Source organism: Natator depressus, chromosome 2 (assembly GCF_965152275.1).
Source record: "Natator depressus isolate rNatDep1 chromosome 2, rNatDep2.hap1, whole genome shotgun sequence".
Taxonomy (NCBI): Eukaryota; Metazoa; Chordata; order Testudines; family Cheloniidae; genus Natator; species Natator depressus.
In genome coordinates this window covers 2,847,204-2,873,734 of record NC_134235.1, presented here as the reverse complement: position 1 = coordinate 2,873,734, position 26,531 = coordinate 2,847,204, and the positions used below count along the sequence as shown (strand labels likewise).

At 57.1% G+C, this 26,531-nt stretch overlaps 2 protein-coding genes across 8 annotated transcripts in view; one reads left to right on the top strand and one right to left on the bottom strand.

Moving 5' to 3' along the window:
- The window catches only part of SLC52A2 (solute carrier family 52 member 2), a 12,531-nt gene extending 1,720 nt beyond the window's left edge, over window positions 1-10,811 (bottom strand). Inside the window, exons 1-6 of one of the 4 annotated variants that reach the window (XM_074943673.1) lie at window positions 10,648-10,811; window positions 7,894-8,032; window positions 6,192-6,306; window positions 5,977-6,116; window positions 1,999-2,866; window positions 209-332 (exon numbers count right to left, since the gene is read on the bottom strand). In XM_074943673.1, the coding sequence (XP_074799774.1) occupies window positions 209-332; window positions 1,999-2,866; window positions 5,977-6,106 (1,122 nt within the window). In that variant the 5' untranslated portion in view covers window positions 6,107-6,116; window positions 6,192-6,306; window positions 7,894-8,032; window positions 10,648-10,811. Of the gene's footprint in view, window positions 1-208; window positions 333-1,998; window positions 2,867-5,976; window positions 6,117-6,191; window positions 6,307-7,893; window positions 8,932-10,647 lie in introns of those variants that run through there. The other 3 variants (XM_074943675.1, XM_074943676.1, XM_074943674.1) reach the window with 3 other exon arrangements.
- FBXL6 (F-box and leucine rich repeat protein 6) lies at window positions 8,883-26,531 on the top strand. 4 transcript variants are annotated; one of them, XM_074943670.1, is made up of 11 exons: window positions 10,703-10,783; window positions 12,074-12,216; window positions 12,344-12,916; window positions 15,772-15,930; window positions 16,166-16,229; window positions 16,621-16,752; window positions 18,233-18,340; window positions 18,898-19,011; window positions 22,974-23,205; window positions 25,221-25,461; window positions 26,026-26,531. In XM_074943670.1, the coding sequence occupies exons 3-11, from the start codon at window positions 12,396-12,398 to the stop codon at window positions 26,165-26,167; spliced, it is 1,713 nt and encodes a 570-aa protein (XP_074799771.1). In that variant the 5' UTR covers window positions 10,703-10,783; window positions 12,074-12,216; window positions 12,344-12,395; the 3' UTR covers window positions 26,168-26,531. The 4 variants fall into 4 exon arrangements, with proteins under 4 accessions (XP_074799773.1, XP_074799771.1, XP_074799772.1 ...); XM_074943672.1 differs by lacking the exons at window positions 10,703-10,783; window positions 12,074-12,216 and adding an exon at window positions 8,883-8,898; XM_074943671.1 differs by lacking the exon at window positions 12,074-12,216 and having other exon boundaries at window positions 10,711-10,783.

The window sequence follows — 26,531 nt, the reverse complement described above, 5'->3', positions numbered from 1 at the left end:
GGGAGGAGACCGGAGGGACGTTTCCCAAGGGCAGAGCGACATTAGCCCTGGGAAGCCCCCTCATTTAGAGGCCAGCTGGACGGTGCCCCAGAGAACAGTGCCTGGAGCGAAGCCTCAGCCCACCAGCAGGGGATGCTCTGATGGCTCCTTTTGCAGCCCGGTGCAGAGGCCTTCGGAGAGACCGGGGCCCGGACTCCACCGTACTCACCACCAGGGCGACTCCTGCAGCATTGCCCAGCAGGGGAGGGCAGGGGCTGAGCGCGGCCAGCACCATCAGATAGGCCGCAAAGACACCTCCCAGCACAGAGATGATGCCCAAGCCCACCGCTGACCTGGGGGGTAGAGAGAAGACAAACGAGGGTCAGTTGCGGGCTGCAGACGAGCTCGGTGCCGGACCTGCCAGTCTGAGTATCGGCCTGGGGGCCAATGGGGCGAGTGGGGGCAGGGGACAGGAGCACTGCCCTGCTGTCTGAGCAGCACCGGGCACTGCCGAGGTCAGAGCGGCGCACCAGCTCTGTACGTGTTAGATCGGGCAGCACTTCCTGCGGGTGCTAAGCGCTCTGTGGGGTGCTGGGCAGAGCTCATGAGCAAGATTTGGGGTGATTTGAGAAAGGGGCTCCCACGATAACCCCTCCCCCAACCCCAGCATGTTACTAAATCAACAGGGACCTTGTTATTTTGTGCACACTTGGGGCTCAAAGCAGAGCTCTGTAGGGGAGGGATTGAGCTCAGTCTGTTCCCGTCTACACTGAAGCAGGGCAGCAGCACAACTGTGGCACTTTAGGTGTAGACATACCTGACCCGGGGCGGGGGGGCGGACGGGGGGGACGACAGAGAAAGAACTTGCTCAGCTGGAGCAATTCACACCTCCCCAAGGTGATGGGTCAGCCTGTATCATCTCCATGGGACCTCCTCCTCCAGCTGAGAACACCTCATTGAGATGAATGGGCCACATCACACCTCTCTGAGCCTGCTCTGTGAAGAGCCTCTTCCCCATAGGCTAGGTGGGGCTCAGAGCAGTGGGGACGTGTGGGGAGGGGGGCTCAGAGCAGTGGGAACGTGTAGGTAGAGGGGGCTCAGAGCAGTGGGGGAAGGGAGGCTCAGAGCAGTGGGGACATGTGGGGTGGGGGGCAAAGAGCAGCGTGGAGATAGGGGGCTTGGAGCAGCGGTAGGGGAGTCTGAGCGGCGAGGGGGTGTTAGACCAATGTAGGGCAAAGTGGGGCTGAAAGGAAGGGGCCAAGCTGTGCAATGGGGGATGATGGGGGCTTCAGCCCCCCTAGAGCCAGTCAACAGATAGCAGTTATATGTCCCCACCCCTGTCATATCTGAGCACCTCAAACCTTCCCTGCGTTTATCCTCACAGCACCCGGGGGAGTCGTGATGTGTGGAACGGAGACACAGAGATATTAAGGAACGTGCCCAAGGTCACCCATTGTGTCTGTTGCGGAGCAGGGAACTGAACGCAGCTCTCCCAATCCCAGGGCCTAACCGCTGGGCAAGTCTTCCTCTCAGCCCCCCCCCACTTCCATAAATATCCCCCGACTCCCACTGGGCCCTGCCCGATCAGTCTGAGCTTGCCCCTCCCCACTGGCAACTGGACAACAGGGGGGCACCTGGCAGGTTCGGAGTGGGAGGTGAGGATATGGTCTCGGTTTTACAAACGTTTAACGTGCACGAGCCCTGGACCCCGCTTGGCTGCTCGCTAGGGACATCATCAGGAACGACTCAGGTACGTGCCGGGCACCCAACTCCTAACACAGGGCCACCATGTTAAGCGTTGGGTGTGCGGCTCCCCTTGCTGGCCCAGTCCAGAGGCCCCCCACAGCTGCACCAACGCCCCTCAATCCTGCCCCGCAGCACGGCCCCTCTCAGGCGGGGGGGGGGGGTCAGACGGTGCTGAAGCGCACTCTGGGATGGGGACCAACCCCTGGGGCAAGGGTGAAGAGGGGTGTAAGGGAGGAGGCTGGTACACGTGCCACCTACAGCACCCTGCTCTACCTGCACAGCACAAACATGGCGATGAAGCAGGCCACGGGGTTGGCGACGTTGCTGAGCACCACGGAGAGGTGGTAGGCCATGCTCCCGTAGGGCAGGCAGGAGTAGCTCTGCACGGAGGGCAGCACACCATTGGTCAGCGCGTTGGAGACGCCCAGCAGCACCAGCAGGTAGATGTTCCGGCCCGTCCAGAAGGAGGTGGTCTGGGCCGGGGGGCGGGCGTCCTTGGTGATCTCCGTGGCGCTGTCCGACGTGGGGGTGCCGTCCTGCAGTGGGAAGGACTCCTCCGTCTCCACGCTGCCCTTGGAAGAGCTCTCCTGGCCGGCGGTGGAGCTGCTGGCACAGCTGCACTGCAGGATCAGCCCCAGGAAGGAGAGCGCTGAGACCGCGAGCATGGCGGACATCAGCCAGAAGTAGGTGTCCGCCGGGAAGTTCTCCTCCAGGTAGTGGGGCTGGGAGCCGTTGCCGGAGGTGGCGTTGCGGCACTCCAGCTTGCCCACCCCTTGGGCCAGGGCCACCACGCAAGGGAAGAGGGCGCTCAGGCCCTGGCCGACGAAGAAGGTGCGGATGAACGGCTGGGGGAACTGGTACATGAAGGGCAGGAAGGTGACATTGGAGGTGCAGCAGACGAAGGCCAGGAGGAAGGCCAGGAGCAGGAAGGCCAGACTGTGGGGCTCCCCCGCCACCATCGCCGTCCGGTGCCAGAAGAGAGCCATGAAGAAGGCTGCCACCACACCCAGCACCTGGATGGCATGGATGACCCAGCGCTCCTTCAGCCGCCCAGGGGCCAGCTTTTGAGCCAGGGTGACAGCGAGGGGGCCCACGTTCCCCAGGGCGATGAGGACTGAGAGGTAGGCAGGGAGATTCCAGCCTGGAGGGGGAGAGATGTAGCACTAGGGACACCCTGCCGACCCGAGCCCTTCGCCCTGCTGCCGTGCAGGGTAGCCGGCTCCTCGGTGCGCCAGGCACCCCAGAGCGATGCTGCCTGTAATTCTTCCCCCTTCTATTGCAGGCCAGCAGATCCACCTCGCTCCCCGGAGATCAGCACGTGCCCCCCACCTTCCTCCCCGGCCAGAGAGGGAAGCAGAGGCTGCAAACAGACTTCAGGGCAGCACCCTAAAGGGGCCAGCGCCTGGGTTTTGCGTCGTCCCGGCTCTGGTTGTGTGAGGGGAGAGAGAGAAGGCAGCGCTCCCATGGGGCTATGCAGCCTCCCGTGGGATTAGCACAGTGCAGCCCTACCTACGGGGGAAAGGAGCCCATGGGCTGATCTCCCCGCAGATAGCGATGAGGGGGACAGGGGGGGAAGCTGCACAGAGGGCCACGGCAGACGCTGGCCCTTCTGCAGCTAACGAAACGTTGCTAGCGAAGCAATTGGCACAGCTCTGCTGCTGCCTCCCCCTTCCCCCCCCCCCCATCAGTGCTGGGCCTCTGCGTGGAGACGCTTCACTGTGCCACGGTTCTGGGGACCAGTGGGGACTGGCTGAGAACACAGCTGTTCGCAGGGGAGCCCCGGGCAGCCGGCTGCTAGCGGCAGGGGGCCAGGCCAGGGCCTGCGTGTGAATTCCATGGAGGGAATCCAGCCGTTTGTTCGGGGAGGTTACGCTGCCAGGAACATGACCCACTCTCCGCTGGCACGGCGGGTAGCAACTCTAGCCCCAGGCAGGGCTTAGCTGGGAACACCATGTGCCTGCAGCAGGTGCAGAGGCTGCCTTCAGGTCGGCGGCCCTGGCGAGACAGAGACCAGGCCTCCGGCACCTTCAATAACCCCACAGGGGAAGCACGCCAGCCTGCCCCCCGCCCCCAGGATGCTGCCTGTGCAGACCGTGGGGCTAGCCTGACAGTCTCCTGCAGCTAGGGCCTCTCCAGCCCCAGGGCTTCCTTGCCGTGTCCCATTGAGCACTTGTGGGGGGCGTGCAGAGGGCTGGCTGCTCACAAGGGGCTGGCTCCAAGCAATGCAGGCTCTGCGGGACAGAGGCGGGCCTGGAGGCAGGCATGCTGGAGCAACGGCTCCACAGAGGAGGGGGAGAAACAGCTGCCCACAGGGGGTGCAGGCGCCACATCAGAAGGGAGCAGGGGAAGGGGAGAAGAGGGCCCCCGGGAGGCTGGGCAGCGTATGTGTGGGGGGCAGGTGGCTGGCATGTGCGTGCAGGGTGGCAGAGAAGCAGAGTTAAATGAGGAACAAAAGGAGCCTGCAAGTAACTCCCTAGGCACTGGGCACATCAGCCAGGAAATCCCCCAGCTCCTCCTTCACTGTCTCTGCCACACGCGAGCACCGGTGGGGGGGGGGGGGGGGGAGTGGGTTGCCAGACTCGCCAAGGTGTGGCCCACCCCATGGGAGCGTTTGGAACCCCCAGGCCAGATAATCGTCATGGCCGGCTCCTCCTAACCAATCCGGCTACGGAAGAGGTGAGCGGGCCCCTCTCTGCCTGGGGGATCGGATCCTGCTGTCAGGGCAGCGAGTTCCCTCTCGGACCAGGCAAAGGGCAAAGAGCTGCCTCCCTGCGCTCATGGTGTCGCTGTCGCAGGGCCGTCCGTGGGGCCGGTGCAGATCCCAGCAGAGTCCCTCATCAGCATGAACAGAGCGTCACTCGTTTGGGGGGCGGGAGGGGGTGGAACTGGAACAGCCCTAATACTAACTTACTGGGTTGGAGCCCCCCGGCCCAGGAGAAGAGTATTGGAAATAGCTGCCTACCGCTCTCTATCCCACTAACGAGCCAGCCCCAGCACGCCGGAAACACCCAGTCAGTCTGCCCCGATGGCCTTCCCCAGCGCAGCACGCGCTAGCCTCCACCCCCGAGCGACAGGCTAAGGGCTGTTCTCCTCCAGGAAGTGCAGGTGGAGGGCAGAAGGCCAAGGCCAGGCAGCAAGCCTGGGCCAGAGCTGGGCAGCACCTGCTGGCTCCCAGCACCAGATCCACACTCCCAGAGACCGGGATAACCCAACCACCCCCCCAGGCAGGGCTCCCCTCGGGGAGAAGTTCTGCTGGACACCCAGGGACTCCACAGCTCTTCTTCACTAGGCCGGCTGAGCCCCGCCATCACGTCCCCACAGCAGTCCGGGGCAGCAGCTGGGGAGCAGGACAAAGCTCCCTTGGGGCCTGCGTTCCCAGGTCCAACAGCAACACTCTACACTCAGGGCCCGGCTAGGAATCCAGAGCCCAGAGGGCAGCTGCTCATGTTCACACCAGCGGTGTCCTTGCTGCCTCCCTCTCCACCAAGGACCCTCCAATGACTCTTCGCCCTGGGCCGGGAAACCCTCTGGAAGCCGGAGGAGTTTGTCCCTTCCTGCCTTTGTTCTCCGCCCGGTCGGCTGCACCTCGTGTTTGTTGCCTGGAGCTCTGAGCTGGCGCTAGCTAAAACAACACGTGCGGCATGCTTCCAGGGCAGAACACCTCTGCGCAACCAGCACCGGACGCTGGCCCCTCGGAGTCCAGGAAACGGCCGGCGGCAGGTTTCCAGCTGCTCTCCCGGTGCCTGGCTCGGGCGGAGTGGCAGACTGAACCCCAGGCCAGCAGCTGGGTTATTCAGGGTCTGCAGGATCCCCCGCGCTTGGGCAGTCGCAGCCATGCAGGCTAACGCAGCATTCGGAGGGCTCACACTGCTGGGGAGGGGCTAAGTGAGAACTCCCCACCCCCCAGAACACCGACTTTTCCCCTAGTCGCCGAGCCCCGGACTAGCAGGTTCTCAGCTGTTTCCCTAGTACGGGGATTGTCTAAGCCCCTCCAGCCCCATTCACGATCCCAGGGATGTTACTGTGTAACGACAGCAATTCCCCATTAAACACTTTCCTCCTCTCCGCTGGCTTCAGGGCGTTGTGGCAGCTAGAAAGGCGAGATGAATGGCACAGCAGAAGGCAAGACACCTGACCACCCACTGCGGCTGCTCCTACGTGCCAGGTGAAGCCTGGGGCATCACCCATTCCGGGCCCGCAGGCGCTGCTTTATCACCACCCATCAGCTCCTAGCACACCATTGCTCCTCACCTTCTGGAAGCCACTTCACCACCACGGGGAGCTCCACCCACAAGGAGTTCACGGAGACCCAGGAGCCCATTCCGAAAAGGGCCACCAGCACGTGGGTGATCATGGCCTGGCCCATCACAGACGTAGCCATTCTCTCAGCCCTGGCAACAGAGAAGAGAACAAGGTCAGGTTCAGCTCATCCACTGGTGAATAGCATCAGCTCTGCAAGGGGTTACCTGATAGACTGGTGGATCCAAAACCGAATCTCTCCCAACAGCCCGAGCTATGCCAGGCAAAGGGCAACGAGGAGTCCAGAGCTGCTGGAGCAGGGATCCCCACAGCCAGCCATTGCTGAAAGAGACAACATCCTTTACCAGAGAGCTGACATTTTGGTGTGCTGGGGCTGGAACTGTCCTACCAGGGCCCAGCGCGCCGAACTCCAGCGGCCAGGGCTTGAGCAGGGGCGGTGCAGTGGGACAATGTACTGAGCGGGCACGTCCGAACGCTTTCATCTTTATCTCTCTTGTAAGCATTTCCGACTTTAATGCCTTATGCTTGTACTCACTCAAAATCTCCCTCCTTGTAAATAAACAAACTTGTTTCATTCTTTAATTAAAATGAATCCAGTGTTGTGAATTGGTTGGGTAACTTCATTTACAGGAGCAGACGGTTGTTGAGGAGGAGAGGGCTGAACAGTGCAGAACCACCTTTGTAGGGGGAGAAAGTGGGGGGAACGCAGGACTGGGAATGTGCTGGAATCACCCTGAAGGTTGTAACCAAGGCTCCTGGAAGCCAGAGTGTGGCTGGTGTGTTGCTGACAGGCTGCTGGGGTCAGAGCTGCTGGCCTAGGGCTGTGGCTACACACACACACTCAGGGTGTGACCTGCATGCTGTTTGGCTGTTTGAGGAGCCCAGGTTGGGACCTACAGTAGCAAAGCATTGGGAGGCACCCCAGGCTGCAGGGCAAGTGGTGACAGTCCCTCACTGCTCCAGATGCAACCCGGAATGTCCTACCGGCTCCTCATCCTCCCAGCCAGCCTGATGCTGCTTCCTCTAGCCCCTCCAGGGGGTTAATCTCAGGGGACCATGGGACAAGGTAAGTGACTGAAGTGTTACTGGAGCCGGAGTCCTGTACTGCACCCTTGGGAGGACCTCCTGGCAGTCACCCTGTGGCAGCTGGCACAGAGCAGGCATGTCACAAGTCAGGATGGCGGATCCCTTTGGAATTCTGTGATTAAAAACAGCCCCCTGCTCAACTGCACTGATACAGAAGTGGGGGAGGGGGGAGAGGGAACAACTGGCTGTTCCTATTACAAGGAAGGAGTGGGTAAGTCGAAAATGCAGAGCTGCCCCGGAAATCACACAGCCCAGCACGTCTCAGGAATTCAGGTTCTGCAAACCTCCCGGCTCTTTGCCTCGTCTTGTACACGGTCAAAAGCTCTTCAGGGCACGGAACGTGCTGAGCGCTAGAGCGGAGCGCCAGGTGCTCTCCTGATGCTGGAATGAGCATCTAGCACCGGGACAAACCCTGCTGCTCCAGAGACGTGCACTGCTCCTTCCCCCCGGGCAGCGTGTGCAGTGCCAGATGTGCAGAGGGCCTGGGGGAAGTTGTGCAATGGGTGTTTCTGAGCAGGCAGAGAGAAGATTCCAAAAACCACAAGATCCACCCACTCCCAGTTTAACACGACAGTTACCAACATCAGCCCTGGCTGCAAAGCTATCAGCAGCTTTCAGATCCAGCCCAGCACTGATCTCCCTGCCCTCCTGCGCAGGAAGCCATATGAGTCTGCTCCACAAACCAGGACTTCCTTTAACCTGAGCTAAATGGACCTGCCACTAGTGTCCCTGCATAACTCCAGGGGCACAGATTATGGGAGGAAGAAGAAGGCTGGACGGACCAGTTCTCGTTCATCCCAGTGCTAAGTTACCCCATCATACCTCTGGCCAGCCTAAGTGCCCTTCTCTGCAGCCTTAGCAGATTCTTCCTTATGGTTGGGAGGCAGCCAGACAGCCCATGAGTTGAGACTCCAGCACCACTTGATGTCCCAACACCTCCTGAGTTCCCTCCTGGCAAGTCCTGGAAATGCAGAGCCCATCAGCGTGAGACATCATCTCCGCCGGCACACGTTGCCTTACCCATGGCCACGCTCAATCCCACCTGCCCAGTCCTTTACTGTGCTCACCCCCACCTGGAGCTGTGCCTCTCATACACCTTGTAGAACTGATAAATGAAATTGGTTTTAATTGTTCACTTTATTAATATAACTTCATAAGCAAAGTTTTATGAATGAAACAACATTCATTCATAAAACCGGTTACCCCAATAACTGGCTAATTGAGTTTCACTTTCAATGCAATTGCTGCTTAAATCACTGAAACTTGCACTGCTTCAACATTGTAACTTCTGCTCCCTGTTTGCCATTCCTTACACGTGTCCATGTTGTAACCCATTTTAAAATGCTCACTTCATTTTTGCTAAACCCTGCTGTAATCTGATTAGTGTAGTTTAGATGTGGGAATGAGGTATGGATGGATGATGGAATCAACCTCCAGCCTCAGCCTGTCCTGATGAAATAATGTGTAAACACCAAGGGCTGAAGATGCAGACAACAGCCCTGACAAAGCAAGAAGAGTCCACCCTAAAAAGAAAAAACAAAAGTACAATTGAAGAAACATCAAAGCCAGCTCCTAGGCTGAAAGTCACGTCTGCAATTGACGGGTGATCAGTCACACCGGACCCAGAGGAAGCATGACACAGCAAGACCTATAGACTCTGGATTCAAACTAAAGCCTACAAACAGGATGGATGAGATGGAAGACTTGGGAGGGTAACATTCTGCTGCCAACACGGAAGGGCATCGGTGCGCGCCCCACAGAGACCCAGCTCTTCCTTGTGCCCGGCTTTCCTGGCCAGTGAGCCGCCACAAGCTACATTCAGGACTGGTAACTATACCGCAGCTGCAGAACATTTGGGGGGGGTGTGTGTATACATAGATATTAGATATTCGTTACTGGTCTTAAATCAAATTGTGTTATTATAATAAACGTGACATCTTGTCTTGTCCCCTGAAACTATCCTGTGTAGTTTTGTTGGCATAACAACTTTAGGATCATTGGTGAATTTCATCAACCCCCAGTCACTCCCTCCTCTAAATCATGCACATGGCCATGGAGCAGCCCAGGGCCCAACACCCAAACAAGTCACTCACTATCAACCTCTATCCAAACAGGCCAGCTGCTGCTCACCACAGCTCCCTGCTTCGCCCCACCCAGCCAGCAGCCAACACACCACAAGGCTTCCCCTCCTACCAGGGGTTATTCATTTCCCCAACAGCTTTTTGTGGAGAAGCCTTATCAAAAGTGTTGTGAAATCCCCACCAAGCACCCAATGGGCCCCTCTTATCTGCTAGTTTATTGGCTTCTTCTGAGAACCCCACAGCCAGCCGGTCAGAGTTGCTTGATTGAGGACTGAGCTGGCTGGATCCCAAGTGACCCCCCACCCAGACCCACCCCTGACTGCACTCCTTATGGCCTGTGTTATTTAGGAGTTATATATGCCAGTGGCTCTCAACCGGAATGTGTGTACCCCAGGGGTACTGAGAGATCTAGCGGGGGGGGGGGGGTACATCAACTCATCTTGAGATTTGCCTAGTTTTACAACAGGCTACAGAAGTCAGGACAAACTCCAGTGTCACACCCTGACTTGTTTACACGGCTCTCTGCACTGTACCCTGAGATGCACATGCGATAGTTACACTCCAGGTGATGGATTTGATGCCGATAGGGAGAAGGGAGGCCGTGCTCAGTCCTGGCCTGGCTGACACTGCTGGGTGTGTGTCTGATTTCTGAAGCGAGCAGTTCTGAAGTGAGGTGAAACTGGGGGGGGGCGGGGGGACAAATCCGAGTCCTGCAAGGGGGGTCCGGGCGCGGCCCTCAAAGGGCCAGAGCTGCTGGTCCGTACAATGGCTTAAAAGCCCCTCACAGCAGCTGCTCTGGGGTCTGCTAGCCCCATGCTGCCTCTAGCCCATGTCTGCCTGGGCTCTGGCTACGCCGGACTGGGGGCCCTGGGGGCTTTCCCAGCCCCCCCCCGGGCAGGAATCTCCCCAGGCCAGGCCCCTGGCTCTGCTCCTGCCGGGGGGCTCACCAGCCCCCCCAGAGCCCAGCCCCCCAGGCCAAGCCCTGGGCACAGCTACGGGCTGTGACCGCCGTGGGGCTCCGGGCACGTCCCCCCGAACCCCCACGTCCCGTCCCACTTACCCCGTCCTGTCCCCCCAGAGCCCACTTCCCCCCCGCCCCCTGCCTCACCGGCCCCCCAGCCCCCACTTTCCCCCACCCCCCTTCTCACCGCCCCCCCAGCCCCCACTTCCCCCAGCCCCCTGCCTCACCGCCCCCCAGCCCCCACTTCCCCCGTCCTGTCCCCCCAGAGCCCACTTCCCCCCCGCCCCCTGCCTCACCGGCCCCCCAGCCCCCACTTCCCCCAGCCCCCTGCCTCACCGCCCCCCAGCCCCCACTCCCCCCTGTCCTGTCCCCCCAGCCCCCTGCCTCACCGCCCCCCAGCCCCCACTCCCCCCTGTCCTGTCCCCCCAGCCCCCTGCCTCACCGGCTCCCCAGCCCCCACTTCCCCCGTCCTGTCCCCCCAGAGCCCACTTCCCCCAGCCCCCACTCCCCCCACTCTCTCGCTCTCTCACTCACTCACACACGCGGCTCCAGCCTCCTTCCCGGTTCCCCGAGGGGTGGCCCCGCCCCGGAAGTGACGGACCCGGAAGGCGCCGCAACCTCCGGCCTGGCGGGCCCCTGGCTGAGGAGCTGGCGGCGCGCGGGGATCCCGGTCAGCAGCGCGCGGCTCCCCTGCCCCTTCCCACAATCCTCAGCGCGGGACCCCCGGGGGGGCCCCCTCCTCCTCCCGGGATCCCCGCTACTGCGTTACCCTGGGGCCTCCCTGCCCACCGCCCCCCTCCCTTCTCACCCCTCCCCCACCGCGAGTCCCGTCCCCCCACCCCCACCCGCACCGCCCCCTCCCCTTCTCACCCCACCCCCACCGCTCCTCCCCCACCGCCCCTTCCCCTTCTCACCCCTCCCGCACCCCGAGTCCCGTCCCCCCACCCCCACCCGCACCGCCCCCTCCCCTTCTCACCCCACCCCCACCGCTCCTCCCCCACCGCCCCCTCCCGCACCCCGAGTCCCGTCCCCCCCTCCCCCACCGCGAGTCCCGCCCCCTCCCTTCTCACCCCTCCCCCACCCCTGCGAGTCCCGCCCCCCTACCCCTCCTCCCCCCTCCCCCCACCGCGAGTCCCGTCCTTCCTCCCCCACCCGCACCGCCCCCCCTTCTCACCCCTCCCCCACCCGCACCGCCCCCTCCCCCACCCCGAGTCCCGCCCCTCCTCCCCTGCCCCCACCGCCCCCTCTGAGCATTGCAGATTCAGGCCTTGTGTCTTCGCCTCCCCTTCTGCCCTTCCCGCTGGGCCGGACCCAGCAGCGTGGGGCTCCCAGCAGGGCTCCGTGCAGGAGGCTCCCAGCCCCCCCAGTGCTGGCCTAAAGCAGTGCCATTCTCTGGCTAGACAGGGCAGGGATAGCCCCCCACGGTCTCCGGCTGGCAAGCCGCCCCCCTCCGCCACCAGTTAATTCACCCACCACATTGACATAAACGCAGATTTGCCCCCAGTGCTATGCTGGTTACTGGAGTGTCACCCAGCTCCTGCAGCGTGCCCAGCCATGAGTGCCAGCAAGTCACTCCCATGGCAGATCAGAAACGGGGCGCAGGGCTAGGGGTGACCCCAGGGTGCGAAGCTCTGAAGATAGGCAGATGTCTCCAGGGGCGCTGACAGGAGTTCAGCGGGAAGCGGGAAGTTAGGGCCATGCATGTAAAGTTGGGCAGCAGGGAGATGACTGGTTGGAACAGTAATACTTTATTTCCCCCCGTCGATCTCTCCGTGCTCTGGGTAGGCCATCCCCTGTGTGTTGGGTTAGAGTCTTTCTAGAAGATATGCTCTCTCTCAGACTGGATCCAGGCTCTCACTGGTAGGGTTCTCTGGCCTGTGCTATGCAGGAGTTCAGACTAGATGGTCAGAATGGTCCCTTCTGGCCGTAAAATCCATTAATGGTCATTCCCAATTTACAGCTGGGGAAACTGAGTGGCAGAGAGGTGAGGTGGGTCACCTGGGATCGAACATCACCATCAGAGCCAGGAACAGAACACACATCCCGTCATTTCGAGCGCCACGCCCTGTCCACCAGTGAACACTCGGAGGCTGGAACCAATGAGTGAGATTCAGCTTTTGTCCTTGGCCTGTGTTGGTTTTCACTTAGATCCCAGGGTGCCTTGGTAGGAACGTGTGGCAAAAGTACCCGAACGCTCCTAGCAGTGATTGTCACCTGTCTTTTTTGCCAGAAATGTGCTGCCAGATTGTCCCTGCCGATTAACCCAGCCTATACAGGCTACTATGGAAGAGCCCAGAACAGCAGAGAACTTGAGAGAGGCTGGGGCTTCTTCAGAACCGTCCGGCACAGGGCAGAATGCTTTCAAGAAGCGGGGCACCAAGGCAAGTGGGAGACCAGGACCAGGGGATGCCAGCAAGGCCTCTAAAAAGACGAAGGCTTTCAAGGCCCCCAGGAGAGTGGCCCCGGACTACTTTGTTCATGAGACGGACAATGATATGCTGCTGATCATTTCCAACATAGGCGGTGGGCAAGACCGCCCTCCCAGGAAAGTGGCAAAGAGAAAGCACCAAGCGCCAGCAAAGAAGCAGCAGCTGCAGCATGTCCAAAGGACCGGCGTGGCAGGAGAGAGAAAGAGAGAGCAAGAAGGGGCTCCAGCTGCAAAGGAGCCTGTGCTTGGGGGCCAGGCTGAGGAAAGCGGGGCAGCTGCTGGGGCCTCCTGGGGAGAGCGCCTCCCAGTGGAAATCCTGGTGCGGATCTTCCAGTCTTTGGTGGCTTCTGAGGGGGCCGTGCCCTTGCTCTGCCGGTATGTGAAGGTACTGGGAAGTGGGTTAGCGGGGACCATGCGGTCAGCACAGCACAGTCACTCAATGCTTACGGGAACAAGCTCGCGGGCTTTCTTCTCTGTTTGGGTTGGCATTCCATCCTTGCTTCCTGCTTTGCTGGGGTCGGAGGGAATGGGGGGCCGGGGTGATGAGAGGAAGGATGGTCCAGTGATTAGGGCACTAACTTGGGACTTTGGTTCCATTCACATGATGACAATGGTCCCTTCCGGCCTTGGAATCTATGAATTCCTTGCTGTGCCACAGACTTTCTGTGTGACCTCGGGCAAGTCATTTACGGCCAGCTTTGTAAAGATCTTGAAATCAATGGGAGTTAGGTTCTAGATGCCTTTGAAAATCCCACTAGGCATCTAAATACCTTTAAAAATCTGGCCCTTCGTCTCTCTGTCTAAGTTCTCTTTCTCTCCAGAGGGGACAGTAGCCGTGCCCTGCCTCCCAGGGCCGTTTGTGAGGATCAATTGCTAACTCCACTGAAGAGTGTGCAATGCTCAGATCCTCTGGTGATGGGGGCTGTACGGTATATTCATTTAGGTGGAATAAAGGGGCCCAAAGACTCAAAGGTGTTAACAAGATGCTGTACCTGTATAGCATTAACTCGTGTTGAATGAGGTTCGGGATTTGGTGCGCAGAGACCTCAGCCTGCATAGGGGCCATGGCAAACACTCCATTAAATGTCCTTTGCACACTTATTAAAGACCCAGAAAAGAAGGGAGGGGGATAAAAACGTGAAAGCATTTGAAATGTCAGATCGTAATCATTTTAACAGCATCCCTTGGTCCCTTTCGCTGGAGCAAGTTTTTAGAAACAACCCTCCGTTAGACACTCAGCTGGTGTTAAAGATGGCAATAACTGTCCTGGGGGGAAGAGAGACAACATTAGTAGAGATAGGCTGAAGCTGGCATTGCTTCTGATGTTAAAGTCCAATCCCGTTCCCTAAAAGACAAAACAAGATAAATACACTCAAGAGGGAAGGGAAAAAGAGCAGCAAAGATGCCGCTCAGAATCACATGGCTGCATTGGCCCTGCATGCTGCCCTGGCCCATCGTAATGAATGCTCCGTGGAGCCGATCTTCAAGAAGGACCAGGAGCTGGGCAGTCGAGTACAAAGGGGGCACTTTGCAGACCCACAGCCTTATGCCCAGAGTGGTGGGATTCACGTACCAGAGTCGTCCAGGCACCCTGGCATCGTGTGTCATATCACCGGCGTGGCTTTGAACTCGTTTTGTAAAGCACTAGTCCAGGAAGAGAAGACAGGCAGCCATGAGGGGACTCTTCTCCCAGAGCTTAGAAACCCCTCACTTGACAACGTCTCTAAGGTATTTCTGAAGCTCGTTTCACCATGTTGTTTTATCAGCATGCAGCATATCAGCAGTGATCTCCCCTCCTGTCTCTCCACCTTCCTGGGTCCCACCTGATGGGGTAGTGAGGTAGCTCAAGGCCTCAGGGGGTTGGCCTGCAGCCCCTGCATTATGGGCCTCCAGTATCCCCAGGGGAATCTTACATGGACATTCTGCGCAGGTGCCCTGTGCCCCCAGCCTCTGGGCACTTGAACCAATCTAAATGGGCTTGGAAGGATTAGATTTGTATTGGTAGACAGTAGTAAACGTTGATTTCAGCATGCACACCCACAAACCGAGGAAAAGGTGTTCCCAGCGCTAATAATCAATGTGTACAGACGGGCAAAGTAAAAGAAATGCCCCTTTTGTATAAAGCGTGTCATAATACTGGCGCTGAGGGATCTGGAGCAGAGGTGCCACTTAGGTAGCTTTAACTTTTGAATCTCAACTGCTGCTTTTGTTAAATAGTTATTGTCTGTGCTCAACCGCCGCCCCCCATAATGTCACATGGCTGTGAAAACGTAAATTGGTAAAAGTCTTAAAAAGAGGCTTAAAAATAAACAGAATCCGAGAATGGTAGGACTGGCAGGGACCTCGAGAGGTCAGAGCGTCCTGTCCTCTGCACTCCTGGCAGGACTAAGTATTAACTAGACCATTGATATTATTTGTGAGAATTAAAAAGAATAAAAAGTGAATTCTGCCAAGCCGAAATATAAACCTCCCAGAGCAGGGCCTGGCTGATAAGTCCAGGGTGTCGCTAGGGGCAAACCAACCCCCAACCCTGTCATCTCAGTCCCCAGAACCCCACTGTAAACCAGCGGACTGAGAAGGACACCTGGGACGAAAGTCAGTCCTGGGGCAAGCGCTTGCAGCTCCCTGCTGAAGTCACCAGGTGTTGCTGCCTCCTACTCCATGGCTGAATTTGACCCAGTAGCTTGATTCTGGCCTTAAGGGGCATCACCAGTGCGTGCTGGCACTCAACAAGGAGGAGGACGGGCCGGAGTCTACTCCTCAGTGGAGATGGCCAGTGGTACCTCTTGGTCAGTCTTGGGCACCTCAGTGGCATGGACAGCTGGCCCTATAATGTGCAAGGTATGAAAGCCCAAGAGCAAGGCCTTGAAAAGGGCCTGGTGGATAATGGGTGGCCAGTGACACTCATGGAGTGTGTGCATCACCGACTCTCCAGGGGCAGAGGCCCTGGAGCCCGCACGCGGCCTGTTCTGCCACCACTCCAGCCTGAGGGGCATTTCCCGGGGGGCTCCCAGCGACGTTCATTGCTGTATTGGGACACAGATTCAGGTGGAAGGGCTGGGGGAAGGGGTCTTACCCACTTGAAAAGCTCTGCCTGACAATTAGCTGGGCTCTCACCCGCTGGCAGTGGGCCCCTGCGGGCCCGCTGTTCTGAGATGGCTCTAGTCCCACCTCCGCTACTTGTCTAACCTGGCATGTGCCGTTGCAGTGACGGGTGTCTCCATCCCCAGGGTGGCCCGTGTGTGCCGGCTGTGGTACGGGGCAGCTTCCAATCCCATGCTGTGGCAGAAGGTGTCAATCGGCTTCTGCTGGGTGGAGCCTGGCAAAAAGCAGCCTCCCCAGACTGAGAAAAGAATCCTCAGCACTATGGAGTGGCTGGTCCAGAACAGGTGGGTGCTGCATTATAGATGGGGGGTGTCCTGTCCCCTGTGCATGACACATGCTTTGGCCCTCTCCTGCTGTGTCACCCCCACATTTCTTCCCACTCCAGCTCCCCGTAGGGGCTGTACGTTGTGCTGCCCCTACCCCTGCTCCTCTCCCCTCCTCCCTTTATACCGTCCTCTCCCTGGACAGCTGGATGCATGCTGGCTCGGCAGCCAGATTAACTCTGTTTCCTCCATGCAGGTTTTCACTTCTCCGGGACTTTGCTCTTTGCCACTGGAAGAGCCACGTGCCTGTTGTCCTGAAGGTGAGAAGGCAGGGTTCAGTTTGGCATGATATCATGCCCTTCTGCCCTTGGACACCGACTGGCCCGCTCTGATCCCTAGTTTTGGATAGATGTAGCCATAGCTCTAAGAACAGGAGGCTTTCTGCAACTAAGAGCCAGTGGCACAAAGTTCTGTCCTTTTCATGCAAAGGATATCCAGCCCTCAGGCTCCAAGTTTGGGGCCCTCTCTGCTATTAGTCACATAGCCCCTGTCAGCCTGGAAGAACTGAGATCAGAATCGTCTTCTTCGCAAGGAATTTAATTGGAGCGAGGTGGAGAACGTGAATCCCCCAACCTGCGTGTAGCCTGCCTTTTACAGGGTCTGCTCGTGGGATGGCAGGGCTGGCTGGCTCACCACCCTCTTTTGTTACAGGCCCTTGCAGAGTCCTGCCCCCTTCTCGTATCCCTCAAGCTGACCCACTGCAGTGGAGTGACCACCGAGTCCCTGAGTGCAGTGGCCGAATGCTGCCCCCGGCTGGAAAGCTTAAACCTGCAGAATTCCCAGGTAGGGGCGTGTGGGGCTCTGCTGAGCCGAGGAGGAGAGGGGGTCAGTTTTGGCCAGGGATCCCCTGAGGCCCTCCCAGAAATACAAGGGTGCCGTCCCGCAGAGCGATGCTGCAGCCACGTCACTGTTGCTACCTGCTGTGGGTGAGAGACTAGGAAATGTGTCGTGAGGCGCATCCTGCACAGCCCCCTGCTCCCCGGGGTTCTTTCAACCCAAAGCTCTTGGTAACTTTTACTCAGTGCGAGGTGGTGTCAGGGAATAAATCAGGGGAGACACGGCCGTCCGACCGATAGATGGCTGGCACACACAGGACAACACAAGAGTGCTTTCACTTACGGCTAAACTTTACTTAGTCTCAAGCATTTACACACGTCCGCAAAAGGTTAGTAAAACACCCCAACCCTTGATAATTACCAAAGCTGAGTGTGGCTCTCAAGTGACACAGCTGCAGGCTTCCAGTGGCCAAATCTTCCGTCTGCCGGTGGGGACTGCAAGATGTATCCAGAGGGAGAGTCCAAAAAGAGTCCAACTACCTCAAACTTTTCCCCCTTATTTATACATTAGACATGTCCCTTAAAGAAAACTTGTTACAAGCAAAAAGAAAAGGAGGACTTGTGGCACCTTAGAGACTAACCAATTTATTTGAGCGTAAGCTTTCGAAAGCTTATGCTCAAATAAATTGGTTAGTCTCTAAGGTGCCACAAGTCCTCCTTTTCTTTTTGCAGATACAGACTAACACGGCTGCTACTCTGAAACTTGTTACGAGCAGTTTCAGTGGTCCAGCAAAAGGTTCCTTCTGATTATTGATTAACCAGGTGTGGGTTTTTCCAGAGTTTGCAGCCTTGAGGCCCCCAGTAGACATTCCTGGGGCACATCCTGATCTTCTAAAATGCATGTATCGGCCACTTCAACACAATTCTTAAGAGGAAGGACGCGGGGTCAAGCTGCCCTCTCTGTGGCATCCAAAGACACCCCCCCCGCCCCCCCCCCCCCGGCCTTGGTTAAGCTAAGCCTGCTGACTTGGCCAATTTACAGCCCGCTGACTTGGCTGCTTTTAGCAATAAGCCATAGTGGTTTCAGGCACTTTACTGGTTTGCCAAAGTCTCCCCGTACACCCTCCGGGGAGCACTGCATGCCCTGCCAGAAAGGAACCATCTGCCAGCCCTCTGGTCCCCTAGGAATGGGAGAACACTGAGCTACAGCCAGTCAAACCCACTGCGCCTGCTCCGAGACTGTCAACTCCATTGCATGGGACAGCGCCCAGCCCCCTCCCAGACATGGCCTGACGAGCCCCTTACCCTGGCCCAGACGGGGGTGTCCTAATCTGCTCTAGCCAGCAGCTGTGTACAGCAGTGGATCTTTTCCTGTGGCTAATTAGCCAGCCCCTCCTCCTATGGCTTTGAGCATGGTGCAGGATGTCTGGCTGCCAAGTGCTGGGTAGTAACCCCTCCCTGGGTGGCCTTCTCTGGTTTGTTCCCAGGTTGACTCCTCAGCTGTGGTGAGCTTTCTGGAGGCCGCTGGCTCTCGGATCCGGCAGCTCTGGCTGACGTACAGCAGCCGGATGAATGCCATCGTCGCCACGCTCTCGGTAAGCCTGGCAAAGACCGCCGGGGGAGTGGGAGTTGTAGAGGGGCTGGCCTTGCCCGAGCGTTCCCTGTCAGAGCTGGACTGCACCATACGTATGTGGGATGGGACACTTTCTCAGCCTGCTTCGGCAGAGGCTTATGAGACCCGTGAAGCTGCTTCTGCTGAGACTGGAACAACAAGAGGTGGGGGTTGAATTGGGAGTGGTGCTTTCCCAGGCTCTGCCCACAAGCCGGGACCTCCCCATTCATGACTCTGAAATGAGATGCCATGGAGTCAGTTTCAGATTTCCATTGTAATCATTCCTCTTTCTGGCAGCTCTGATCAGCTGTGAAATGGTTAGCGTCTCACGTTGTGTCATTAGGTTTCAGGGTTAACACGCCATTGCGATGAACAGGGCAGATCATACCTCTCAGGGCTGTTGTTGCAGGCTGTCTGCGGATGTCACTGCCTCAGTTACGCTTGGGTCACATTGGGAAGGTTCACCAAGGCGGGTGGGCCCGGAGACTGACAGAGCAGCAGGGAGTGCCTCATTCTCTGAACCTGTCGCCCCCTCTGCAGAGTGGTTGCTGCCTTGGGCTGCGGCTCCTGGAGGTGAACACGGAGATCAAGCAGAGCAGCCAGCACCTTCAACTCTCAGTAGAGCAGCTGCAAGCAGCCTGCCAGCAGCTGCAGGTACCCGTGAGCTCTCCTTCCTTCCTCGCACGCTCCTCCTCTGATCTTCCTCCCTCTGCTTCCCCTATCCTGGTAACCTTTTGCCGCCCTGCAGCTCCAATGCTAATTTATTCCTTCCCCCGCTGGGCGGTTCCGGGCAGTGCCATGCTTGCTGCCCTTGGACACATGGCAGTTCTGGTTTAACAGGCTTCCCGGAAGCTCAGGTAGCTTCATTCTCCTGACCCTTCCCTGTTTGGTCTGCATCCCCACTGCACTAGCAGCTTGTGTGGCCACCCATGGCTCCAAATGGTGCTCGGTTCAATGCAGTGCGCTTGCCCCAGTGTGCCCCTGCAGCCAGGAGAGGTCTCCTGACGCCTAAGGGCGTCCACTGCTGCTGGGTGCTTTCTCTCCCTGGAGAGGATGGGCAATCCCCGGAGGAGGGGCTTGCAGGCATTCACAGCCAGGCAGCTGCTTTTCAGCAGGTGACGCCTGTATATGCTGACACCTGTATGTCCTGGCATTGCTTTATGGCCATGCATTGCCTTGCCTTCTCCCACACTGACCCCTTCCGACCTCCCAAACCCAAGGTACCAGGCACCCCTTCAGATCTGCTTCTTCCCTTGCCTGTGTCTGGAGCTCTGCCCACCCCAGCAGTGTGTGCCAGTGAGGTAATGTCTGTAGCTCACCCCTTCTCCAGTTTCCCTGGGCATCTCAACAGACGCAGTTCAGACAATTGTAGTGTACGCTGCAGGGCATGGCCGGTTTTATTGGTGCTGTGCTCAGCGCTGCCATGGCCGATGTGATCAGGAGGGAGTTCTCCTGATGTTGTTGCATGGCAAGGCTCTGGTTAATGCTGCTGGGGCTCACTGGTTAGATCCGGGGCACCCCAAGCTTTGTGATACTGAGAGCTGCATCAGCACCTTGCCTGGCTCCTGCGGCCCTGGCTCCTATCCCCAAATGCTGGGGCCTTGCACCTGCTTTCCCAGTGCACATCCAGGGCCTGGTTTATTTCTGGAAGGCCCTGAGCAGGGGTTGCCTCTCCCACTGTGCCCATTGCGATTGGGAAGATCTTGCCATCCGCCCCCTTCTGGGACAGGACTTCAGGGTGTCCTCAGGGGAACCCCTTCCTGCCCGCTGCTAGAGCCTGTCCAAGCCAGTTCCAGGACACTAGCATCCGATGAAGTGAGCTGTCGCTCACGAAAGCTTATGCTCAAATAAAGTGGTTAGTCTCTAAGGTGCCACAAGTACTCCTTTTCTTTCTAGGACACAGTGCAGGATCTGTTTGTTCCCCCTGTCTTCGGATTAGTGCCTGGAGCAGGGTGCCTATCACCCCGTGGGAGGCAGGCAGGGAGGGGAGGAGGTAGGGTTGGTCTGCACTGGCTGTTTTAATCGTCCTGTGCCCTCCTATCCCCATGATGGGAACCAGGTTTCAGAGTAACAACCGTGTTAGTCTGTATTCGCAAAAAGAAAAGGAGTACTTGTGGCACCTTAGAGACTAACCAATTTATCTGAGCATAAGCTTTCGTGAGCTACAGCTCACTTCATCGGATGCATACTGTGGAACGTATAGAAGATCTTTTTATACACACAAAGCATGAAAAAATGGGTGTTTACCACTACAAAAGGTTTTCTCTCCCCCCACCCCACTCTCCTGCTGGTAATAGCTTATCTAAAGTGATCACTCTCCTTACAATGTGTATGATAATCAAGGTGGGCCATTTCCAGCACAAATCCAGGGTTTAACAAGAACGTCGGGGGGGTGGGGGGGTAGGAAAAAACAAGGGGAAATAGGTTACCTTGCATAATGACTTAGCCACTCCCAGTCTCTATTCAAGCCTAAGTTAATTGTATCCAATTTGCAAATGAATTCCAATTCAGCAGTTTCTCGCTGGAGTCTGGTTTTGAAGTTCTTTTGTTGTAATATCGCAACTTTCATGTCTGTAATCATGTGACCAGAGAGACTGAAGTGTTCTCCGACTGGTTTATGAATGTTATAATTCTTGACATCTGATTTGTGTCCATTTATTCTTTTACGTAGAGACTGTCCAGTTTGACCAATGTACATGGCAGAGGGGCATTGCTGGCACATGATGGCATATATCATATTGGTGGATGTGCAGGTGAACGAGCCTCTGATAGTGTGGCTGATGTTATTAGGCCCTGTGAAGGTGTCCCCTGAATAGATATGTGGGCACAGTTGGCAACGGGCTTTGTTGCAAGGATAGGTTCCTGGGTTAGTGGTTCTGTTATGTGGTATGTGGTTGCTGGTGAGTATTTGCTTCAGGTTGGGGGGCTGTCTGTAGGCAAGGACTGGCCTGTCTCCCAAGATTTGTGAGAGTGTTGGGTCATCCTTCAGGATAGGTTGTAGATCCTTAATAATGCGTTGGAGGGGTTTTAGTTGGGGGCTGAAGGTGACGGCTAGTGGCGTTCTGTTATTTTCTTTGTTAGGCCTGTCCTGTAGTAGGTGACTTCTGGGAACTCTTCTGGCTCTATCAATCTGTTTCTTCACTTCCGCAGGTGGGTATTGTAGTTGTAAGAATGCTTGATAGAGATCTTGTAGGTGTTTGTCTCTGTCTGAGGGGTTGGAGCAAATGCGGTTGTATCGCAGAGCTTGGCTGTAGACAGTGGATCGTGTGGTGTGGTCTGGATGAAAGCTGGAGGCATGTAGGTAGGAATAGCGGTCAGTAGGTTTCCGGTATAGGGTGGTGTTTATGTGACCATCGTTTATTAGCATTGTAATGTCCAGGAAGTGGATCTCTTGTGTGGACTGGACCAGGCTGAGGTTGATGGTGGGATGGAAATTGTTGAAATCATGGTGGAATTCCTCAAGGGCTTCTTTTCCATGGGTCCAGATGATGAAGATGTCATCAATATAGCGCAAGTAGAGTAGGGGCGTTAGGGGACGAGAGCTGAGGAAGCGTTGTTCTAAGTCAGCCATAAAAATGTTGGCATACTGTGGGGCCCTGCGGGTACCCATAGCAGTGCCGCTGATTTGAAGGTGTACATTGTCCCCAAATGTAAAATAGTTATGGGTAAGGACAAAGTCACAAAGTTCAGCCACCAGGTTAGCTGTGACATTATCGGGGATAGTGTTCTTGACGGCTTGTAGTCCATCTTTGTGTGGAATGTTGGTGTAGAGGGCTTCTACATCCATAGTGGCCAGGATGGTGTTATCAGGAAGATCACCGATGGATTGTAGTTTCCTCAGGAAGTCAGTGGTGTCTCGAAGGTAGCTGGGAGTGCTGGTAGCATAGGGCCTGAGGAGGGAGTCTACATAGCCAGACAATCCTGCTGTCAGGGTGCCAATGCCTGAGATGATGGGACACCCAGGATTTCCAGGTTTATGGATCTTGGGTAGTAGATAGAATATCCCAGGTCGGGGTTCCAGGGATGTGTCTGTGCGGATTTGATCTTGTGCTTTTTCAGGAAGTTTCTTGAGCAAATGCTGTAGATGCTTTTGGTAACTCTCAGTGGGATCAGAGGGTAATGGCTTGTAGAAAGTGGTGTTGGAGAGCTGCCGAGCAGCCTCTTGTTCATATTCCGACCTATTCATGATGACAACAGCACCTCCTTTGTCAGCCTTTTTGATTATAATGTCAGAGTTGTTTCTGAGGCTGTGGATGGCATTGTGTTCTGCATGGCTGAGGTTGTGGGGCAAGTGATGCTGCTTTTCCACAATTTCAGCCCGTGCACGTCGGCGGAAGCACTCTATGTAGAAGTCCAGTCTGCTGTCTCGACCTTCAGGAGGAGTCCACCTAGAATCCTTCTTTTTATAGTGTTGGTATCAATGGGCTGCACTGTATCAATGCATCAGGAGTTGCATCTGCCCAATGTTTGCTGCCTCCTCTTTGAGGCAGCCCTGCATGGAGCAGGCCAGGGGTTGCTCCTGCCGGTAGCCATCGTTGTCAGCCGATCTGGCTGACTGGGAGGTTGTTGTCTCGGGGTTGGTGGGTCATTCCTGCCCCCATCTGTTTCCCTTCCAGGTGCTACGTCTGCTCAATGTGATCTGGACCCTGAAGCCTAGCCCTCGGTCCGCCCCCACCTCCCTGGGCTTCCCTCAGCTGGAGGAGCTGTGCCTGGCCACTACCTCTTATTCCTTCGTCAGTGACAGCGTCCTGCAGAAGATCCTGCAGGCCTCCACCAAGCTGCGGGTGCTGGACCTGCGGGGCTGCTTCCGTGTGACACCCAAGGGGCTGCAGGAGCTGCCGTGCCCCGGTGAGCCTTGGAGTCCCCATCTTGGGGGGGGGGGGGGGGCGCATCTTGTGTGGAGGACAGGTGCATCTGGTACAGCTAGGGACAGTCTTTCTGCCCTCCTGGTGAGGCCCTGAGCCTAATGCGTAGCACTGTGTAGACGCCAGAGAGCTTTGGTTCTGTGCCTGGCCCTTGGCCAGCCCCTCTGTGCAGCACTCGGGTGAGGAAGCACTGCTGTCCACCTTCCTTGCCTAGGTCTCGGGGGCCCTTGGGCTCTGTGGAATAGTAGCTGCTGTCCACCCCAGAAGTGGCTGCATTTCAGCAGGGCTTTGGAATAGGTGAGCCTTCAGAAGGACAGCCTTTCCAGAGGTGTAGGGTCCTGCTTTGCACAGCATCCTTCCTGCCAGCTGTGTCCCCAGAGCTTTGCAGGGTCAGTGCGTGATACTGTCGGAAAGGACAGCAGCAGAGTGAGGGGGCCGAGAGCGGAGATGAGTTGCAGAGCTGCTGAGACACAGGGGAGGCACTGAAGGCTCTTCTAGAGAGCAACCGCTGAAGAGGAGAAGGCTCTTGTCCCAGCGGTGGTGAGTTCAGGTGGAGGCACGCAGGAGGCCAGGGTTAGATGGGAGGAAGGAGCTGGGGAGCAAGGAGGGGAGAAAAAAGGTCTCTGAGTTTGGCTTGAGCAAAGTCCACTGAGGGATTTCTGAATAACGTCATGGAGGACTAGAGACAGAGGTGGATTAGAGGCAGTGGTGATTGCTAGCTAGCTGATACTCCATGTGTATCGAGAACTGTGGGTCTGTAGTGCTCGCAGCGCTCTGCAAATGGGAAGTGGTGTCAGTGTCATTAGCACCCTTTCGCAGGTGGGGAAACTGAGGCACAGAGAGGGGGCTATAACCCAGGAGTCCCAGCTCCCTGCCCTGTGCCCTGAGCACAGCTGACACCATTGTAAATGTGGCGGGGTGCCTGGTGCTGTGAAAATGTGAGAGGATATAGTTATTCTAAAGCAACCCCCCCATCTTATAAGAACGGCCATACTGGGTCAGACCAATGGCCCATCTAGCCCTGTAGCCTGTCTTCCGACAGTGGCCAATGCCAGGTGCCCCAGAGGGAATGAACAGAACAAGGGAATTATCAAGTGATCCATCCCCCATGATCTATTCCTAGCTTCTGGCAGTCAGAGGCTAGCAACACCCAGATCATGGGGCTGCATCCCTGACCAGCTTGGCTGATAGCCATTAATGGTCCTATCCTCCAGGACCTTATCTAGCTCTTTATTGAATCCAGATATACTTTTGGCCTTCACAACATCCCCTGGCAAAGAGTTCCACGGACTGACTGTGCGTTGTATGAAGAAATACTTCCTTCTGTTTGTTTTAAACCTGCTGCCTGTTAATGTCATTGGGTGACCCTGGTTCTGGTTATGTGAAGGGGTAAATAACACGTCCCTGTTCCCCGTCTCCACCCCAGTCAAGATTTTACAGCCCTCTGTCATCTCCCCCCTTAGCCATCTCCTTTCCACACTGAACAGTCCCAGGCCTTTTAATCTCCCCTCAGACGGAAGCCGTTCTAGACCCCCGATCATTTCCGTTGGCCTTCTCTGAACCTTCTCCTTTTCTAATATATCTTTTTTGGGTGGGGCAACCAGAACTACACGCCATATTCAAGGGGTGGGTGAACCAAGGATTTATATAGAGGCATTATATTTACTGTCGTATTATCTGTCCCTTTCCTAATGGTTCCTAACATTCTGTTACCTTGTTTGGCTGCCGCTGCACGTTGAGTGGATGTTTTCAGAGAACTATCCACACTGACTCAAGATCTTTCTTGAGTGGTGACAACTGATTTAGACCCCATCATTTTTATATGTACAGTTGGGATGATGTTTTCCAATGTACCTTACTTTGCATTTATCAACATTGAAATTCATCTGCCATTGTGTTGCCCAGTCACCCAGCTTTGGGAGATCCCTTTGGAACTCCTCGCAGTCAGCCTGGGACTTAACTCTCTTGAGTAACTTTGTATCTCTCTCTGCATCCCAGATCTAGAGCAGCTGTACCTGGGCTTATACTGCAGCGATAACCACCTGCTCTTGCCCTCGGAGGGCAGCCACCTGCTCACCTGGAAGTGGCACCACAGCCTGCAGGAGCTCGATCTGGCAGGGCAGAGCTTCAGCGAGCGCGACCTGGAGCTTGCCATGGCCGCCTTTGGGCAGGGCAGTGGCCGGGCAGCCCTGCGATCCCTCAACATGACCGGGACCAAGGTCACTGTGAGCACTGTCAGGTGAGTGCTGGCAGAGGGGCTGGTAGGGCTGCAGGCAGAGGGAGATCCGCACAGCGCACAGCCAGCTGGGAGCCCTCTGCACTTCCAGGCTTGGGGCTCACCAGCCACAGCTGTGTTCCCCCCTGGGGAGGAGCTGCAAAGCTGCCCTCTGTCCTCCCTCTTGCCAGGAGAGCTGCTGTGTGTAAGTGACTCTGTGCGTGGCTGGCTCGCAGCTCAGCTGCTGCACCTCCTCTCCCCCTGTCAGACGCCACCCTGAAAACCAGCCTCTCCTGCTACGCAGGGCTCTGCACCCCAAGTCCCTTCACTGCCCCGCTCTCCCTCCGCATTGCGGCCCTGCTTGGCTCTTCCCCGCCCCACTGGGCCACCTCTTCCTGGCTGGGCCCTTCTGCTCGGCTCCCACCTTCTCTTGTGCCACCACTTGCATGTGGGCCAGCCCCTTGCCTCCTTCAGCCTCCCACCATGGCTCTGCTCCGCTCTGGGTCTGCTGCTCCACGGGCTAAACTCTAGGGGGAAGCACCATGTCGCTGAGGGATGCAATTCAAGGCATTTCTGCTTCCCCCACAGTGCCCTGATCATCGGCTGTCCTGCCCTGAGCTACCTCAACCTGTCTTCCTGCCGCTACCTGCCCCGGGGCATGAAGAAGGTGTATCGGGGCCAGGACAACATCCGCCAGTGCTTGAGCAAGCTGCTGGCCAGCGCCGACTAGCCGGCAGCTGCACAGGATACGTCGTAATGACACCAGCACCTCCCCTCTCCAGAGACCAGCCTGAGGCCCAGACCCTGCTCCTGCATCTGGAGCAACCCCACGCACAGGCTGAGTGCCAGGCCTTGCTGTTTCACTGGGACATTCCTGGCAGTCTGGGCAGAGCAGTGGGGCTCCATGCCCTCAGGGTGCTGGGCAGCTCACAGCCAGCACCTGGGACCTGGGCACCCACCTGGTGCTGTAGCAGCAAGCAGCCTTTTCCCCCGGGAGGAGCAGCCGTCCCTGATTCCCTGCTTCCCATTTTGATAGCGCCCCTTTTTGTATGACATTCCTCTTGGATTTTGCAGCATTTGTACTGTCCAGTGCA

Excerpts from the sequence above, each read along its gene's own strand:
- FBXL6 (XM_074943672.1), top strand. The coding sequence starts at position 12,396 with ATGGAAGAGCCCAGAACAGCAGAGAACTTGAGAGAGGCTGGGGCTTCT. Across the intron at positions 16,753-18,232 it reads TAAACCTGCAGAATTCCCAG|GTTGACTCCTCAGCTGTGGT; the intron begins GTAGGGGCGTGT and ends GTTTGTTCCCAG. Across the intron at positions 25,462-26,025 it reads GTCACTGTGAGCACTGTCAG|TGCCCTGATCATCGGCTGTC; the intron begins GTGAGTGCTGGC and ends CTTCCCCCACAG.